At 46.1% G+C, this 16,980-nt stretch overlaps 1 protein-coding gene across 5 annotated transcripts in view; it reads right to left on the bottom strand.

Annotated features, from left to right (window-relative positions):
- Positions 1-16,980, bottom strand: part of LOC139557244 (solute carrier organic anion transporter family member 4A1-like) — a 61,072-nt gene that overhangs the window by 12,897 nt on the left and 31,195 nt on the right. For 3 of the 5 annotated variants that reach the window (XM_071371774.1, XM_071371773.1, XM_071371778.1), the window contains exons 2-9: positions 6,060-6,130; positions 4,398-5,473; positions 3,237-3,327; positions 2,799-2,920; positions 2,560-2,671; positions 2,039-2,193; positions 1,527-1,797; positions 639-801 (exon numbers count right to left, since the gene is read on the bottom strand). In XM_071371774.1, coding sequence (XP_071227875.1) covers positions 639-801; positions 1,527-1,797; positions 2,039-2,193; positions 2,560-2,671; positions 2,799-2,920; positions 3,237-3,327; positions 4,398-5,226 — 1,743 coding nt within the window. In that variant the 5' untranslated portion in view covers positions 5,227-5,473; positions 6,060-6,130. The remainder of the gene's footprint in view (positions 1-638; positions 802-1,526; positions 1,798-2,038; positions 2,194-2,559; positions 2,672-2,798; positions 2,921-3,236; positions 3,328-4,397; positions 5,474-6,059; positions 6,131-16,980) is intronic. The other 2 variants (XM_071371776.1, XM_071371775.1) reach the window with 1 other exon arrangement.

The raw sequence follows: 16,980 nt of genomic DNA, 5'->3' as shown, positions 1-16,980 counted from the left end.
TGAAACTGCACATGGGGACAAAGATTATACTTTTGGAGAAATGTCCTCTGGTCTGGTGAAATAAAAATAGAACTGTTTGGCCATAATGACCATCGTTATGTTTGGAGGAAAAAGGGGGAGGCTTGCAAGCCGAAGAACACCATCCCAACCGTGAAGCACGGGGTTAGCAGCATCATGTTGTGGGGGTGCTTTGCTGCAGGAGGGACTGGTGCACTTCACAAAATAGATGGCATCATGAGGGAGGAAAATTATGTGGATATATTGAAGCAACATTTAAGACATCAGTCAGGAAGTTAAAGCTAGGTTGCAAATGGGTCTTCCAAATGGACAATGACCCCAAGCATACTTCCAAAGTTGATCTAAGACAGGGAATTTTTACTAGGATTAAATGTCAGGAATTGTGAAAACCTGAGTTTAAATGTATTTGGCTACGGTGTATGTAAACTTCCGACTTCAACTGTATACTGGCTATCATTCATCTTCATTAACTCATGTATCTAATTGAACTAATTTATGTAATGTATCTTCATTCATTCATCTTCATCTAACAAAGACCTGTTACACAGACCCTGCCCATCGATTTTTACAATTAGAGTTCTAACCAAAGTGAGATCTTTGCTGAAGGTTTGGTTCATTACCTGTCTGCCTGTTGAGATCTCTGTGTGGTTGATTGTGCTGCATCCTGCATGGCATGGGGAGTAATACATCACACCGTCGGCTCCACAGACTGGGTTATAGAGCTCTCGTAAACAGTGGCAATCTGCATTACACCCCACCGTCAGGTTGCCCCCCAACAAAGAGCTGAGAGAGGGAGAGAGAAATAGAGTTGAATGGTTATTTTCTATGACATCCATGATTAATATGTGTTGCTCTGTATGCAGTAGTATTTATTCTACTGTGTTATTAACGTTAATTAGCCTGCAAACCAGTCTGTTTAGCTAAGGCTCCACTCCTTAAACTCTGTGTCATTGCAAAACTATTCGTCGGTATGTAACCTAAACAGACTTGTACCATGGCTAACTGTTGATCGTTTCGTGGAATGGAACTGGAATAGGACAATAAGGAGCTGGTCTAGTTGTTGACTAGCTAAATATATTAATTTGCTTGAGGGGGAATGTCTTGTCTATCACATTGTGCATAGACATGCAGCTGACAAACTAAAAGTTTTAAACTGTAAAATACTTGTCAAACAGCATACCCTCCTCTCCTCCCCTGGTGGGTTGTACAATCCCTCTGCTTCCTCTCTGTTTATTAGTATTCCACAGCCAGAGGGCATCAACTCATGTGTAATCAACTCAGTGTTAATGTGTGCTGCTTTAATGTTGAGTCATTGGTGTTGTTTACTGTGGGCTACTCTGTATGCTTTTTTTAGTCTCTTAAGATTTTCATAATTCAATTGAGCTCGTCCTGATTTTCACCTAAATATCCTTACCATATGATAACGTAACATTACAGAAATAATGTCAAATAATCCTTCTAAAGGACACCGCTGGTCTGTCTGTTCATTGCGCCTGGTCTGGGTTTACCTGTTGCGGAGGTTGTTGGCTTGCTCATAGTACTGTTCATTGTACTTCTTGTTGTACTGATGGCCCGGTGGCAAGTTGCTGCGGTAGGGAGCAGTCACCCCGGCCATAGGGGCATTGGGACAGTGGATGAGGAAGATGAATATGGCCAGTAGACTGACGAGGGCACACACCATGCAGAAACGGATGATGCCACGGCAACGTAGGTTCAGCTTCTTCACGATGTAGCCGCCCAGGAAGGTGCCACCTCCGCCCGCGGGCACCACCATGTAGCCTGGTGGAAGGAAAGGGAAGGTTAATACCCATGTGTATGTGAGGGACGAGGATGGATGAGGATGGAAGAGGATGGAAGCATAACTAGCTAAATGGTAGTACTGTGACTTAAAGAAGAGAAGTAGATGAGGTAGGGTCCTAATATAGTGGAGGGGGTAGGTGGTGTTTCAAATATACAATGTGCTAGAAGTGCATGTTTGTGTATGGGGTAATGTTAGTTGTCTGGTTCAGTAGTCTCTCACCGAACCATGTGGCTGCCTCAGATGCACTCAAGCTGAACTGAGACTCCAGGAACTTTGGGCCAAAGGTGGACATGCCAGCGATGAGGGTGGCCTCCGTGGCCCCCGCCAGACACAGGAAGAGGAAGGGAGGGTTCTTCAGCAGGAGCAACACTGACCTGGAGAGAGAGAGAGCGAGTGAGAGAGAGCACGCAAGAGAGATCTCTTTAGTAAGACTTTATCTTCTTAATTAAAGGTCCATCCCTGACCCTGGAAAAGACAGCCACAGTGAAAATAAATACTTTACTACCATGTTATACGATGTAATCACTGTCCTGTTTCCTCTCAGTAATCCCCTGTTGCCATGGAGAACCAGCTGGCTTTCTGAGCCCAAGTGGGGTACAGGACACATAATAAACACTGTAGCTATGCATGAAGGGATTACACTATCGTATATAAGTCTTATATCTGTGTGAGAGTTATGAAGTAAGAGTGTAGGGCTTTCTGATGGTCCCTCTTGTGCCCTAGAGTGTATGGTCTCCTACCTAGGCATGTCCTTCACTGACTTCCCAAACTGAGGGTCTGATGCACTGGCCTGACTGCCATCTTTCAGCTGGTGGGCCTCAGACACACGCATGGCCACATACTTCTGAGAGCCTAGAGAGAGAAGGGGGAAAATAGAGATATTCATGTTGATGGGAAAGATTGGGTTAGTTGCTGATCTGATTGTTTAGTGTTCTGTGTTCTGTGGTGCTGGTGAAGTGACAATAAATTGGTAAGTAACCTGGTAGTTGGCGTGGGTAGCCCAGGATGGGCAGGGCGATGACCAGCGCTGCTGCTCCTCCTGCTAGGAAGCCAATCCACCAGGCCCCCACCCACAGAGGGTTCTCTGGAGTCAGCTCCGTCCTACACACAGGGAAGGGGCACAGAAGAAGGAATGAAGAAGATGAGAAAGGGACAAAGAGGGAGAAAGAGTGTGCTAGGGGCAATAATTAAGTTGAGAGCTTTTTGTGGGGGATTTGAGCAAAGGTTACACTACAAATGGACACTAGATGGCACTATTCTTTATCTGTAGAAAGATTTTTCTCTGCTGCCATCTCCAATTTTAAGGTGAACCATTTTTACACAGTCTATGGGTCTAACTGATCTATGTTAAGTAGCTAACTCCCTGAGGTTAGTCCAGGTGTATGGTAGGTGGAGACAGAATAACTGAGGTACTCACGTCATGTGAACCTCTGTATAGATGTTGAGAAAGTGTCCTCCTAGAAGGTACCCTGCTGCTGGACCCACGATGGCTGCTGTATAGAAGATCCCTAAGGAAACAGAGACCAGAGGAGAGCTGCGTGCGTCAGTTAGGGACTTCCTACTTCCTTGCAACTGAGTAAAAATACCTAATTGTTCCTGCTTTGATGGTTTGGTTTTCATCTGTGTTGTTTTATTGTGATAGATAAGCTCGCAGAAACAGAGTGCGTTCACTGAATCCTCACTGGGGTCAGCAAGGTGGAGAATGTCTTTGATTGCCTCTGTTGCCTTTGAAATTAGGATAGGGGGGGAGAGGCCCAATTCAAGGGCATATTATTGATGTCTGTGGTGAAACTGCTGAATGGAAAGATGGGAAGTCTAAGGGAGCCTGAAAGGGTCAAAACTGTAGGCCTCATTCAGGGTGTGACATTGATCCTCCTTGATGGTAGGTCAATAGGGAACGTCAGATGTGGCGGGGGTTTCTGTGGCTTGTCTGCTGAACCTCAGGTGGAGACATAACGTCGCACACATCCAATTTCAACAACTTTCACCTACAATCAAGCTCAATCAACAGGGATGTAACAGTCTGTTATTGTTTTAGAGTTAAATACTGCCTTTCCGAGCCATTAGATATACAACCCTCACTTTCACATCTAAGACCTATTTTTTACTGAGTCTTTCTCCGATGTGTGACATCTCGAAGGTCTAATCTATTCACCTATTACATCAGTGAAGCAGGCTCTGCTCTCATCCTGACTACTTTTCTGTCATTATAACTTGTCTGACAAGTCTCACAGCATCCTGGTTACTGCTTCTGTGCAGCGTGGGTCATTCTGTGGACACACCTAATGGAGAAGTGACCACAGGGTTATAGATCACACAGGATATCAGTCATCACAGCAGCCACAAATACTGGCAGCACACTTCAAGAGTAGCATGACGCGAGTCTAGACCTTGGTGTTTTTAGTTACGTTAAAATCAAATATTGTAACATTATTAAACACAATTAAAACTATTCTCTGATGGATGACAAATATATGCACCACATCAAATCTGAAAAGTACACCTGAGAAAATACACATTCCTAAAAAGATTAGATAGAACAATGGTACTACAGTCAGCGTTGTGCTTAGTGACTCACCAATGTACACTGGAGCATAGCTGGACTTGACGTTCTCGTCCAGGTAGGTGACCCCCAGAGTGTACAGGGGAGTGGCTCCCACCCCGTGCAGGAACTGGCCCAGCATGAAGACAAAGCGGTAGCTGGACAGGCCCCCACCCTCGCTATCATGGCAGGGGCTGGTACGGTTTCCTGTGCACACCCCTGTCCGCTCAGGAATGCTGACATGGTATGGGGGAGTGGTGAAGTGAGGCAGGGCGAACACCAGAGAGCCTAGCGCCATGACTAGCACCCCCCAGCCTAGCCAACGAGGCTTGTGCCCAGTCCCACCAAAGTAACTGACGAAGGCCAGGCACACACAGGCAGCGATGTCGTAGGAGCTGGCGATGAGCCCGGCCTGGTAGCTACGCAGGTCAAAGCGCCTCTCTATGGAGGTCACCACGGTGTTGATGAAGCCATTGATGATCATGCCCTGGAGGAAGGAAGCCACACAGAGGAAGAAGAGCACCCAGCGAGGGGTGTTGAAGGTCTGGATGGCTCGGGGCGTCAGGGCCCCCCAGCCACACAGCCCTTCTGAGTCCGTGGGGATGAATTTGAGGCCCAGGGGGGTCTCTGTGGCCACCTCAACCCCGTAAAGCTGTCCAGGCAGAGGGGCAGAAGCCCTGGTGAAGATGAGGTGGCCAGCAGGGCCTTCTCCAGCAGGGCTGCCGGGGCCTGAGCCCACTGGGCTATCCTCGTGAGAGTTCAAGGGGCTGGGTGTATCCAGGGAGGGGCCTATGGGGCCGTTCTGGAGGTCCAGGAGCTCCTGCTTGGAGCTGAAGGAGGTGTCGGCATTAAGTAGGATGGGCATGGCCCCAGGGAGAGGCTCTTTGAGAGGGAGAGAGGGGCCTGGGAGACAGGGTAGTATTTTGGGGGAGGGAGAGACTGCTAAAAGATAAGGATGCTGTTCTCCTGTAGGCTACTGTCTGTACCCAGTATGTGCCTATGCCATTGAGCTGTCAAAGTCTCTGCATGTGGAAAGCACAGCTCTGCAAGAGGTCCACTATATCGGGGAATAGACAGGACGTGCCATTCTGGAGCCTCTGGGAAACTTCATCCTAAAGAGAGGAGAGAACAGAACATATTTTGGAAAATATGAAAATGTTGGGATAAAAGAAATCATGATTCTAATACAACACATTAATTTAATACAATTCCTTTGTCTAGTGCCTGCTGACAGAGGACATCTGTCTCTGGTTGGGTTTAGCCAGGTCTCATGGTACTGTACTATACTGACTATTATCCTCCTGTGATGGTGCCAGGGCACTGGAGTGGTCCAGAGGACCAGAACAAAACACTAACGGGATTAGCTGGTAGCTTTAGCACAACTATTACTGCTTTCTCTTATCTGTCCAGAACCACAGGTTTCCCCCAACAAACACAGCCCAGTGGGCTAAAACTGGTTGAATCAATGCTTTTTCCACGTCATATCAACACATTTTTGTATGTGTTGCCGTTGAATCATCGTAGAAAACTGATTGAATTTGCCAAAAGTCATCAACATATGAGTAATGGCGCTGCATTGGATAGCATTCGTTGTACAGGCTACTGACCAATTCTGCTATTTTGAGTGTTTTTTCTGGTACATAATGTTTCCGCTATGACCGAAAAGAGCTTCTGGACATCAAAACAGTGATCACTAACCTCGATTTGGATGAAGATTTCTACTTCAACGAGTCGGAGGCGCAGGACATACTGCTCACCCTGGAAAGGCCCTAATCCCAGAGACACAGAAAATGAAATAATTGCATAAGAGAGGCCAACTTGCGGGCACACTGACGGAACTACATTGGTGAGTACATAAACCGCCTCTACCCTCCATTCTATTGGCGTATGTACAATCACTGGACAACAAACTGGATGAGAGCTGTTCAGGACTATCCTATCAACGGTACAGTGGTGGAACAAGGGCATGGATAATATACATCAAGCTATGTTATCTATTCATCGGCAGGCCAGAACGGCAACATCAGGTAAGCTCAAGGGAGGAGGTGTGTGTCTCTTTGTTATCCGATGGCATTGAGGAGTTTACCTCATCAGTCACCGGCTTCATTAATAAGCACAACAATGACTATGTCTCCATAGTGACCTTACGTACATATCCCAACCAGAAGCAATGGATTACAGGAAACATCCTCACTGAGCTAAAGGCTAGAGCTTCTGCTTTCAAGGAGCGCCACACTAATCCAGACACTGATAAGAAATTTCGCTATGCCCTCCGACGAATGATCAAACAGGCAAAGCAGGACTAAGATCGAATACAGGTCTAATCCTACTACACCGGCTCTGATGCTCGTCGGATCTGGCAGAGCTTGCTATCACGGATTACAAAGGGTAGAAAAAAATAACGGTAATATCTTATGTTTCAATGAGACGTGGTTGAACGACGACACGGATAATAAAGAGCTGGGTGGCGAAGTCTGGTAAGATGAGGGGCGGGGGTCTGTGTCTATTTGTCAATAACTGCTGGTGCGCAATGTCTAATATTAAATATTAAAGTCTCGAGGTATTGCTCGCCTGAGGTAGAATACCTCATGAAAATATATTGTGTTTTTACTTTAGTTTATTTAGTAAATATTTTCTTAACTGTTCTTGAACTGCACTGTTGGTTAAGGGCTTGTAAGTAAGCATTTCACGTTAAGGTCTACACCTGTTGTATTCGGCGCATGTGACAAATAAAGTTTGATTATTACACTCCACACTGCTCTGCCCACCTGGACAAGAGGAATACCTATGTGAGAACTCTGTTCATGGGCTACACTCAGCGTTCAACACCATAGTGCCCCCCAAGCTCATCACTAAGCAAAGGACATCCTGACAGGCCCCCCACAGGTGGTGAGGGTAGGCAACAACACATCCGCCATGCTGACCCTCAACATGGGGGCCCCTCAGGTGTACTGTTAAGTCCCCTCTTGTACTCCCCGTTTACCTACGACTGCGCGGCCTTGCACGATTCCATCATTAAGTTTGCCGACGACGGTGGTTGACCTGATCACCGATGACGATGAGCCAGTCTATTGGGAGGAGACTGTCAGAGAACACACAATGTGATGCCAGAAAAACAACTTCTCCCTCAATGTCAGCAAGACAAAGGAGGTGATTGTGAACTAAAGGAAACGGAGGGGAGCACGCCCCCATTCACATCGATAGGGCTGTAGTGGAGCGGGTCGAGAGCTTCAAGTTCCTCAGTGTCCACATCACTAAGGATCTATCATTGTCCACACCAGTGGTGGAAAAAGTACCGTATTATCATACTTGAGTAAAAGTAAAGATACCTTCATAGAAAATGACTCAAGTAAAAGTTAGTCACCCAGTAAAATAGTACTTGAGAAAAAGTTTTTAAAGGTATTTGGTTTTAAATATACTTAAGTATCAAAAGTAAAAGTATAAATAATTTAAATAATTTATTTTTTGTCTTTAGGAACGTAGTGAAGAAAAAGTAAAAGTTGTCAAAAATATAAATAATAAAGTACAGATAACCCAAAAATCTTCTTAAGTAGTACTTTTAAAATATTTTTGACTTAAGTACTTTACACCACTGGTCCACACACACCAACATAATTGTGAAGAGTGCACAACAATGCCTCTTCCCCTCAAGAGGCTGAAAAGATTTGGCATGGGCCCTCAGATCCTTAAAAAGTTAAACAACTGCACCTTTGAGAGCATCTTGACTGGTCCATCACTGCTTGGTATGGCAACAGCTTGGCATCCGACTGCAAGGTGCTACAGAGGGTAGTGCGTACAGCCCAGTACATCAATGGGGCCGAGCTCCCTGCCATCCAGGACCTCTTTTTTTAACATTTTATTTTTACCTCGTTTTCTCGTCAATTTCGTAGTATCCAATTGGTAGTTACAGTCTTGTCTCATCGCTGCAACTCCCGTATGGACTCGGGAGAGGTGTAGGTCGAGCGTGTCAGCGTGCACTGCGCCTGGCCCGCCACAGGAGTCGCTAGTGCGCGATGGGACAAGGACATCTCTGCCGGCCTAACCTGGACGACGCAGGGCCAATTGTGCGCCGCGCAATGGGTCTCCCGGTCGCGGCCGGCTGCGACAGAGCCTGGACTCAAAGCCAGAATCTCTAGTGGCACAGCTAGCACTGCGATGCCGTGCCTTAGACCACTGCGCCACTAGGGAGGCCATCCAGGACCTCTATTCCAGGCGGTGTCAGAGGAAGCCCCTAAAAATTGTCAAAGTCATAGACTGTTCTCTCTGCTACCGCACAGTAAGCAGCGCCGATGCACTGGAACCAACAGGACCCTGAATAGCTTCTACCTCCCAAGCCATAAAACTTCTAAATAGTTAACCAATTAGCTACCCGGACTATCTGCATTGACCCCTTTTGCATTATATTTTTTGACTTGCCACATATGCGGCTGCTTCTGTTTATTAACTGTCACTTTACTCCTTTACTCCTAATTACCTCGTACCCCTGCACATTGACTCAATACTGGTACCTCTTGTATATAGCCAAGTTATCGTTACTCATTGTGTATCTACTATTACATTTAATATTACGTGTTTTACTTTTCTATTATTTCTCTCTGCATTGTTGGGAAGGGCCCCTAAGTAAGCATTTCACTGTTAGTCTATACCTTTTGTTTACAAAGCATGAGACAAATAAAATGTGATTTGATTTCTAAGGGAATTCATAATTTTTTATAACTTTTAACCTAAATCCAATGACAGGGTGCAATATTTTGCTGATTTCATGTTGAAATTCACATTAGTTGATAACTCAACCATGTGTAAATCAAAATCCCCCATTTTACATGAAGACATTTCTAGTCAGTGACTGTTCCCTATATACTGTACTCTACTGACTCTCATTTGCTCAATGAATGACAGTGGAAACACTTTGAATAATATCTCGGATTAAACAATGGTACCATATGAGGGTAATAATGTATACAAATAAACCCAGTGATTGCATATGGTGCTGTGGAACAGAAGGTAGAGAGCACAGGCTAACAGGTAAACCCAAGGTCACCCATCAGAGCATCGTCTGACCCCTCGATCTCTTAACCCACCTTACCTCGCCTCTACTCCACTTCCCCACTTCGAGTAAACAAATTAAAAGGGATGGTAAAGCAGAGAGAAGTACTGAAATGTATGCCTAACTCGTGAAGGGCTGAGTGTGTATGTGTGTGTCCATGGTTCAGACAGCTGACCACAGCCACAATAGGTTTCTGCATCAATAGCCCTATGCTTACATGACACTGTTAAACAATGCAAACACTAAAACATAAAACAGAAACACAGTGCCCTTATACCCTAGGCATAGGAGTGATTGACATTAAGCACAGTGTTGCCAATTTAGCAACTTTGTTTCTCTATTTAGCGAGTTTTCAGACCTGTCCAGTTTTGGTAAAAAACGACAAATCCGCCTACTTTTCAGGCTGCCTTGGTTTTACCACCAAGGGTTTTAATAGGATTTAGCAACTTTCCCCCCTCAATTCTGGCCTAAATGAGAGTTGGAGAAGCTGTCTGTGCAACAGATGTCACAGCAATTACCATTTAACTTGTTAGGTATAGTCCGTTTGTAACTCCACTCACTACTTGTAGCTGTATAGTCTGTTAATTTGTGTTGCTGGTCTTGGCTAGCTTAATGTTCCGGTAGGTAGGTAGCTGGCACTCACTCACGTGGCTGCTAGTGCTGTTATGAGAAAAATTCTAAGTAGTGAAAACGCTCTGGAGCAGACAATGTTGAAATGCAATCTTAAGACATGTTGTACTTTTCTTAAATGTAGTTTTGTGATTTACTAAAACAAGCACACAACAAGAACATTTCGTTTGAAAAAGATTTTGCTGTGAGCCAATGAGGTAACCTAGATAACTACAGGTTGTTTTCCTCACAGGCGGGCGGGGCCGCGCCGTTCTATCTAATACCAACACGGACTATGAGCTTACTAGCTATTATACAACGGGTGGTTTGGAATTCCCATTGTTATGTCCTATCCTGCCCATGATATACTTAAGTGGCAATGCCCGAGAAGCTGGTGTTCTGAGGATATATTGGCACGGGTCCCGTGCCAATATATCCTCCAAACACCGGCTTAGAGGGTATTAACACTTTTATACAACGGGTTACCAACATATTGAAATAATGATTGACATATTTTCATCAAAATCTTTATTTTTATTAATTTATTCATACTATTTCATCCTTCCACAAGATATAGTCCCGATACAAATCTAGCCGGCTGGTCGTTCGTTCTATCAGTTTGGTTGCCAGAGACGCGACCCAGTCATTCAGTCTTTTTGTTCTGTTTCTATGGACGCGACCCAGTCGTTTGTTCTAAATGTTCCATTGCCATACTGGCTAGCAACGTTCTTATCCCTTGCTTGCTAGCTAGCCAACTAACTTACAGTAACGTCAAACAGTGCAGCCAGAATAACAGCAAGGTAGCTGCATTTGCGTTTGTTTAAGCAGTTTTCTAGTGACATTTATTTGGATACATCCATAACAATGAGCTAATGATGCACAATTTCGCCTGGCATAGAAAATGTACTCTGTTGTCAGGACACTATTGTTCAGAGGAGCTAGCCAACAGCATATCTAACACAATCACTTCAAATTGAAGCTGGAAAGACAGCAAACTAGCTGCATTTCGTTTCGTTTGACCTGTTTTCTATTGACATTTCTTTGTATATATCCATACAAATGATGCCAGCTGATTTATTATTTCGACTGGCTGAGAAAAGTTTCCTGCCTGTCTGTATCATTCCGACTCCTGTGAAGTGAATTACTATGGGACACCTGGAGATCGAATTTCAATATTGAAATAGACAGCTAGGTTTATACAAATCTCCGCTTTTGAAAATCAAAAATAAATGGGAGATAATGTCAAGATGCTTTTTATAGTGGAGATCAAGTTTATAAATTGCCTGGCTGGGCTGATGAGACAGTGGATTGAGCATTGAGATGGAACAGAGTAAATAGGCATTTCAACGTCATAGTTTTGCCGGTGGTAACTTGTGGAATATACACCGGCTAGAATGCGATAAGCATCCAGGATTAGATCCATCTGTTGTAGAATTAAGCAATAAATCATGAGAACCCAAGGATTAAAGTGCATTATAAACTGGGTGGTTCAAGCCCGGAATGCTGATTGGTTATATCAGACCGTATACCACGGGTATGACAAAACATTTATTTTTACTGTTCTAATTACGTTAGTAGCGGAAGTTACAAATGTAACTATGGTTCTACGAATACCTGGAAGACCGTCAGTATGGTTGAAAGTATGGATTATATCCCTCGCATTCCGCGCAGGTCAAGTAATAATAACAACAAAGTCACGATGGTGACGTGACAGCATGGGAGGACCTGCCCCCGCGGTTCATATACAACCGTACATCAAACCACACACTTTCTCAGAGGATCTTCTTGCCCAAAAGATTCCGAGTGACAGGAAAGTACTGACGGTCTTCCAGGTATTCGTAGGACCATAGTTACATTCGGAACTTCCATTCTACTTCATACCTTTCAGACCGTCAGTACGGTTGAAAGTATGGATGACTCATACCAACAAGGTCACAAGGAATAGCACTACGAACCTCTGATTAATGCACCAGTACCACTGGAAGAATGGCAGAGCCCATGGTGTGGAAGGATGCGATGTGAACTTTGAAAATCTTGAGAACGTGCAGGGCGACGACCAGATAGCAGCAGCGCATATCTCATTCTGGGGGATGCCTCTCAACGCAGCCCAGGCCACTTCTGGTCGCAGCCCAGGACACTTCTGGTCGAGTGACATATCACAGCTTCTGGGACAGGGAGCCCTACTCCCTTGTAGGCCTGGGTGATGACATCCACAACCCAGTGTGAAAGCCTCTGCTTGGATAATGCAAGGCCTATTGACTTCCCACCAAAGCACAGAAACAGCTGCTCTGACTTTCTGTAGTGTTCCGAGGCTTGCATATAGTGTTTGATGGAATGGACTGGACATGAGATTTGCTTGCTCCTCCTCCGCATTCTGGAAAGGAGGAGGGCAGTAGGCCACCAGTTCGATGGCTTGATTGATGTGAAGGGGTGATAAACCCCTAAGGCAAAAAGGCTGGATAGGGCCATAAGGTCACACCTAGGTCATCTGCCTTCCATCGTAGGCAGACCGGGCTGATAGAGACCGTGTGGAGCTCACTCACACATTTCGTTGATGAAATAGCTAAGAGGAAAGCCATTTTCAGAGAGAACCATTTCATGTCCGGCTCCTCCGTATGCTCGAAAGGAGGTTTCGTCCGATAATAGCAGGATCGCAGCCATTCAGTAGAGGGACGGGCTCTTCAGAGGCCACACCCGTAGCTGAAGTTTCTCTTTGCTGGAATGTCATATACTGCATTCCAACTTTGAAAGCAGGTCCTGTCTGTGAGGCAGCTGCCATGGCACTCCCTCCAGAAGCTTGAGGAGGGTTGGAAAACAGGGCCTCACTGGCCATCTGGGGGCTACAAGCAGCAGCATGAGCCTGAGAGACCCTGTGCAGCATTGCTAAGATCGGATGGGAAAGCATACAGAACGCCCTGGCCATGTGTGGGCTAAGGCGTCCATGCCCTGGAGAACCAGAGGGAGCAGTAGGATGTTTTCGCTGAGGTGAACAGGTCCACATGTGCTGTTCCAAACCTCTGCCATATCATCTTCACTACTTGTGGGTGAAATCTCCATTCCCCCGGGGCGGTTTCTGTCGCGACAAGAAGTCTGTCACCTCGTCCACCTTGCTGGGGAGATGAATGGCTCGTAGGAAGGCCAGATGTGGTAGGGCCCATATCAAGAGTTGTTGGGCCACCTGTAGGGACTGTACAGACCTTGTTCCCCCATTGATGGTTGATGTGGAACACCGTTGATGTACAGTGCCTTGCAAAAGTATTTATCCCCCTTGGCGTTTTTCCTATTTTGTTTCATTACAACCTGTAATTTAAATGGATTTTTATTTGGATTTCATGTAATGGATATACACAAAATAGTCCAAATTGGTGAAGTGAAATGAAAAAAATAACTTGTTTCAAAAAATTCTAAAAAAAAACCCGGAAAAGTGGTGCGTACATATTTATTCACCCCTTCGCTATGAAGCCCCTAAATAAGATATGGTGCAACCAATTAACTTCAGAAGTCACATAGTTAGTGAAATAAAGTCCAGCTGTGCGCAATCTAAGAGTCACATGATCTGTCACATGATCTCAGAATGTATACACCTGTTCTGAAAGGCCTGAGAGTCTGCAAATGGCTGTCATGACCTGACCATAGAGAGCCCTTGTTTCTCTATGGTGTAGTAGGTCAGGGCGTGATGAGGGGGTGTTCTAGTTTAACATTTCTATGTTGGTGTTTTGGTTTGGTTCCCAATTAGAGGCAGCTGGTAATCGTTGCCTCTAATTGGGGATCATATTTAGGTAGCATTTTTCCCACCTGAGTTTGTGGAATATTGATTGTTTGTTAGTGTTTTTGGGCACTACGTCCTCACGGTCTTTAAGTTTGTTATTTTGTTTTGTTAGTTTCACTGAAATAAATATGTGGAACTATACTCACGCTGCGCCTTGGTCCGCTCATTTCCAAGATCGTGACAATGGCACCACAACAAACCTGCCAAGAGAGGGCCGCGCACCAAAACTCAATGACCAGGCAAGGAGGGCATTGATCAGAGAGGCAACAAAGAGACCAAAGATAACCCTGAAGGAGCTGCAAAGCTCCACAGCGGAGATTGGAGTATCTGTCCATAGGACCACTTTAAGCCGTACACTCCACAGAGCTGGGCTTTATGGAAGAGTGGCCAGAAAAAAGCTATTGCTTAGAAAACAAAATAAGCAAACATGTTTGGTGTTCGCCAAAAGGCATGTGGGAGACTCCCCAAACATATGGAAGAAGGTACTCTGGTCAGCTGAGACAAAAATGTAGCTTTTGGCCATCAAGGGAAACGCTATGTCTGGTGCAAACCCAACACCTCACCCCGAGAACACCATCCCCACAGTGAAGCATGGTGGTGGCAGCATCATGCTTTGGGGATGTTTTTCATTGGCAGGGACTAGGAAAATGGTCAGAATTGAAGGAATGATGGATGGCGCTAAATAGAGGGAAATTATTGAGGGAAACCTGTTTCAGTCTTCCAGATATTTGAGACCGGGACGGAGGTTCACCTTCCAGCATGACAATGACCCTAAGCATACTGCTAAAGCAATACTTGAGTGGTTTAAGGGGAAACATTTAAATGTCTTGGAATGGCCTCAAGCCAATTGAGAATCTGTGGTATGACTTAAAGATTGCTGTACACCAGCGGAACCCAACCAACTTGAAGAAGCTGGAGCAGTTTTGCCTTGAAGAATGGGCAAAAATCCCAGTGGCTAGATGTGCCAAGCTTATAGAGACATACCCCAGAAGACTTGCAGCTGTAATTCCTGCAAAAGGTGGCTCTACAAAGTATTGACTTTGGGGGGTGAATAGTTATGTACGCTCAAGTTTTCCGTTTTTTTGTCTTATTTTTGTCTTGTCTCGCAAGAAAAAAATATTTTGCATCTTCAAACTGGTTGACATGTTGTGTAACTCACATGATACAACCCCCCCAAAAAATCTATTTTAATTCCAGGTTATAAGGCAACAAAATAGGAAAAATGCAAAGGGTGTGAATACTTTCTCATGCCACTGTATTTTCTGATTGTATCAGGACATGTTTGTGTTTGAGAACCGTCAGAAAGTGATTCAATGCTAGGTAAATTGTCTGAAGTTCTAGCAGGTAGATATGCTCTTTCCTCCAGCGGGGGCACCTCTCTCCCCATACAGACCTGTGTTGCCACACTGCTCCCCAGCCTGTTAGCAAAGCGGCGGTCGTCACTACCTCCCGCCTTGCCGGAATTGATCCGAGAGGGACACCTGTAGTTAGGTAGGCTCTCTTCCTCCACGGCCGTAGAGTAGAGTAGCACGCCCTTGTCACCCGTATTTTGGTGTTTTTGTCCCACTTGGGGTCCAAGCGGAGGTTGTTGAACCACCCTTGTAGTGGACTGAAAGACAGCTGGCCTAACGGTGTCACCGCAGAGGCCTCCGTGAGCATGCCCATCTATTGTTGGAACGTTCGTACCTTCACCAATGCAATCAATTGAAATTGTTGCAGAAGAAGAAGAATGTGCGGAGTTCAGAGCCATGCCAATAACGTGGTTCAAAGTCATCGCTGTCCCCTCGGCCGCACACTCGCGAAAGGCGGCGCAGATGAGCCAGTTGTTGAGGTAAGGAAGGATCTTGATCCCTTGTAGGTGGAGGGAGCTCAAGGCTGCGCTCACGCATCTTGTGAAGACACGAGGAGCCAGGGAGAGACCGAAGGGTAATACAGGAAACTGGTATGCCTGGCCCTGGAATGCGAACCGCAGAAAACGCCTGTGTTCCGGTAACACCGGAATGTGATAGTAAGTCCAGGGACATGAACCATTGTCCACGGCTAAGGTCTGGAGAATGTCGACCGTCCACAACATGTGGAAGGGGAGTATTTTTTGGAAAACATTGAACCATTTAAAATCCAGAACTGGACAGAAGCCTCCATCTTTCTTCGGAACCAGGAAATAGGTTGAGTAAAAGCCATCTTGCTGTTCTGATGCTTATAATCTCCTGGTTGAGGGTGCAAGCTTTCAGGGGTTCTGTGACTCAAGTCATTCTGATCCCTGAGAATGGTGGGGGTTGGCGTCGGAAATGCAGCCTGTACCCCTGTGAGAGGGTCATCCCCACCCATGGGTTTGAGGAGTGGGATGCCCAGTAGGTCAGGTGCTGCTGGGTAAATCGGCTTACGACCGAGCCCCGCCATTCAGTTTCTGCCTCCACGCCTGTTTGTGGGGGCACTGACAACGGCCCCGGCCTCTTGGGGGTTGGGGGGTGGCTGCCTCGCCGTCTGGGGCTGGCGAGCACCTGTGTTAGGCTGGTGGTAGGACCAAGGGTATGTGTACGGCTGTGCCAAGTGAGAACGGCGAGGTTCACGTGCGTCACGCCTCCCTCTGCCACGACTGTGATGCCTGTGGCCTGTGGGTTCCACAGTGGTGTAGCCTAAGTCATATGTTTTCTATGTTCGATGGCCCGCTCAGCCGCAGGGCCAAAAAGCAGTCCGGGGAACACTGGGAGCTTTCTCAGCGTGCGTCTGGAGTCATCAGACATTGGGGCTTAGGCGAGCCAGACCTGGCGACGAGTCACAACGAGTGTGGACAGCAGTCTGCCTAGCTCTCTGGTCATGAACGCAAACGCTTGAAGAGATGTGTCATCCAGGTTGCAGAGGTCCAGGTCTGCGTGCTCTGGCTGGAGCATCCTGTTCTTTGCTAGCATGAGCACTGAGAATGACTTCCCAATGAGGGCCATATGGACCTCTGTGGCCCTGCACTCAGGTCTTGGGCAGCGGGCGTCATCTTTCAAGGCTTCATCTGCGGAGAGCATTAGCTCTCCTATGCATTCATCCACATCAGGCATATGGTCCAGCCCATGTTGTTTTGCGTCGCATATGGCAGATAGCATCCTACTGTCCTTGCCGTGGTGGGCAAGTGCCCGCGGGTCACCCAGCATCTCTGAAGCTCCGTAAGAAAAGCCTGTGAACGTGGCACACTGAACGGTGTA

Source organism: Salvelinus alpinus, chromosome 28, assembly GCF_045679555.1.
Source record: "Salvelinus alpinus chromosome 28, SLU_Salpinus.1, whole genome shotgun sequence".
In the NCBI taxonomy this organism is placed as follows: Eukaryota; Metazoa; Chordata; class Actinopteri; order Salmoniformes; family Salmonidae; genus Salvelinus; species Salvelinus alpinus.
This window is presented reverse-complemented; position numbering and strand designations above follow the sequence as displayed.